Source organism: Saprolegnia parasitica (assembly GCF_000151545.1).
Source record: "Saprolegnia parasitica CBS 223.65 unplaced genomic scaffold supercont2.1021, whole genome shotgun sequence".
In the NCBI taxonomy this organism is placed as follows: Eukaryota; Oomycota; class Saprolegniomycetes; order Saprolegniales; family Saprolegniaceae; genus Saprolegnia; species Saprolegnia parasitica.
Window position 1 is genome coordinate 1 of NW_012157415.1, and position 2,598 is coordinate 2,598.

A 2,598-nucleotide genomic window follows, 5' to 3' on the forward strand; every position below is an offset into this window, starting at 1 on the left:
CGTCATTGCACACGTGGCCAGAATGCGCGCGATTCGGGCCAGGCACATCTGGCGTTGCGAGCCCGCTGGCCTTGTACGAGCACCTGCTGGCGCTGGAAGCCGACTACGTCGCTCGCCATCGCGACAATCCGGCGCCCACGGACTCGTACCCGCACCTCGTGTACCAGCTCGATACGCTTCAATTCGCGCTCGGCACGCGGTCGGCAGGTATGGATCCGACGTCCAAGGCCTTTCTCGGCGTCTGCGGCTACTGCGCGACCGAACTTGCGCCGCACCAAGTTCACTACCATTACATCGAGCGGCACAAGGTCGACTGCCTCAACTGCCGCGAATCGCTCGCGCCGGGTGTCTACTACAAGAGCCGCTACGATACAGTCGCCTTTGACACGCCGCTCCGCGACATTCTCAACAAGTGCCCCCACCGCGCTTGCAGGCGACGATGGTCCCGCGAAGACATGTACCGCATCCACCTCCTCGGTGGCGCGATCCGTTGCGCTGGCTGCGGCAACACAGTAGCCTACGAAACGTACCAGATCGCCCTCTTTCTCCAGGAGTACCCGCTGCTGCAGTACGACAGCCAGCTCACCGCGACGGGCTCCTACATCAGTCACGTGCGCACGCCGAGGTCGCTACCTCGCGACGGCCGCTGGTCCTCGTTCGATCGCGAAATGGACGCGCTCATCCGTGCCAAGCAGGTGACGCTCAAGATGTTTGAAGCTATGAGCCTCCGCAATTCCTGGCTGGCGGCACGGCGCATGATCCAGACGCACGCCCTCGGCGCGTTTCCGGTCGACCTCGTACAGGCCATGACGCGCGATCTAGCGTTCATTGAGGCCATCGACCTGCATTTTGAGTATTGGACGCACCCGCCCGTCGTTGCCGCGGCCATTCGTCGCTACGAGCACTTTATGGCGCTCCGAGGGCCGCACCTTACGCCGACGGTCGACGTGGAGCTCGTCTGGCGAGTGCATCGGTTGTCGCTCGACAGCTATGCGATCTACTCACGTGCGTTGTGCAAGCACGTGCGACCGCCGTATCGCCACGAAGCAAGAACGCCAGACGAAGCGATTGAGGACTACTACAAGACGTGTGCCGCCTGGCACAAGGCCTACAAGACACCGTACTCGTCGCATGTACCCGATCGCGCGCCAAGCAAGATGACGCGGCTGTTGGCGCACGGCGACTCGCGCTTCCACGGCGTTGACGAGTTGTTTGCGCCGAGCGAGCTCCAGTATGCGTCTGCGTTGGTGCACGACACGAGCGGCAACAAGGTCGCTGTGAGCGTCATTGGAAGTCCCGCGGGCACCGCTATGCAAGCGACTCGGTTCCAAGACCCCGCAAACAACGAAGCAGGTGACTCATAGGTAACTCATGTACAAAACTATTGTCTTTTGCGACGTGGCGTTCTCGCTGTATGCATCTTCTTGGACATTAATGTAGTACACGGTAGGACAGTTGGTGCATGAATAAGTAAACGCGTGTGCGTTGTGCAGCAGAGAGTTCTCTTGACAGCTTCAAAGAGAGTGCTCCGGGTCATCAATTTAGTACCAAGTAGTATGATCAAATGGCGCGTGTATCGAGGGTTGCCTTCATCCAGCTCAAGATGTTTCAACGTACCGGTACACACCTTTTGGCGCGCACACTTGGCTCACGAAGATCGTCGGGCGTATCTTTATCCGGATCCGGATAACCTTCTGGTCCGGATCCTGCGCGAAGCAGAGTGCATTATCGATTTGAATCGATGGGAATGCTTTCGTTCTCTCGCCGACTTAGTAGGTCTGTGTCTCGCCACGTAAGTTCGCAGGGTTTACTTGGGGTTTCGCGCAGACGTTACGGAGTTCTTTCTTTGTCGAGCGGACGCGTTGTCTCGGCAGCTTGGTGCTTGAGGCAGGCTTGGAGATGCAGAGGTTGCGTGCCAGCCAAAACGTGTAGCACCAAACACGTGCAGTCAAACACCTCCAGAAATGTACCGGTACGACAACCTGTCTGCATGCCGTCGCACGACTCGAGCCGATACTACGACAGCGCCAAGAGCAACGAAGCGCCCTTGCGCGAAAGATCGTTTCTTGTACTCGAACATCGTGTCGTTATCTCGGCTATGTTGCCCATGGTGTCGTCGTAGCATTTCCGTACGCGTGTTGCCAGCCACCCGCGCGCCATGGCGGTCCTCGAGTTCGTGCTGCTATCCGCGCCGCTTGTCTTCGCTCAACGCCGCCGCCGTCAGCTCAACGACGACGCGCCAGCGCTGAGCACGGGCGTCGTCGTTGGTCTATCTGTCGCAGGAACGGCGCTCCTTGCGGCGATAGGCTTTTGCTGGTTTGCGCGCTATCGCCGGCGGCAAGAAACCGCGTTCAAGGAGGACCTCATCATCACGGCGCAGCAGCGTCTCCACTCGGCGCGCCGCCTACCGACGCAAGCGGGCGAGAGTCTAAACCACAGCGGCAGTGCGCTCGCGACCATGAGCAGTGCGACGCTCGACTATGGCGACTTGGACCTTCTCCGCATCGCGGCAGCGGACGTTGTGACGACGCGCAAAATGGCGTCCGGGGCGTACGGCGAGATCTTCTTCGGCGAGTACGACGGCAAGCCCGTGGCCAT

The 2,598-nt window shown here is 59.8% G+C and overlaps 2 protein-coding genes across 2 annotated transcripts; both read left to right on the top strand.

Moving 5' to 3' along the window:
- Nucleotides 1-209: 209 nt before the first annotated feature.
- On the top strand, nucleotides 210-1,470 carry SPRG_18172 (hypothetical protein; the record flags this gene model as incomplete). The annotated part of the gene is made up of 2 exons (XM_012357608.1): nucleotides 210-1,353; nucleotides 1,451-1,470. The coding sequence occupies 2 exons, from the start codon at nucleotides 210-212 to the stop codon at nucleotides 1,468-1,470; spliced, it is 1,164 nt and encodes a 387-aa protein (XP_012212998.1).
- Nucleotides 1,471-2,158: 688 nt separating this feature from the next.
- SPRG_18173 (hypothetical protein) lies at nucleotides 2,159-2,590 on the top strand (the record flags this gene model as incomplete). The annotated part of the gene is made up of 1 exon (XM_012357609.1): nucleotides 2,159-2,590. A coding segment is annotated over one exon (432 nt), but the record flags the coding sequence as incomplete, so codon positions are not given.
- Between the last annotated feature and the right edge of the window lie 8 nt (nucleotides 2,591-2,598).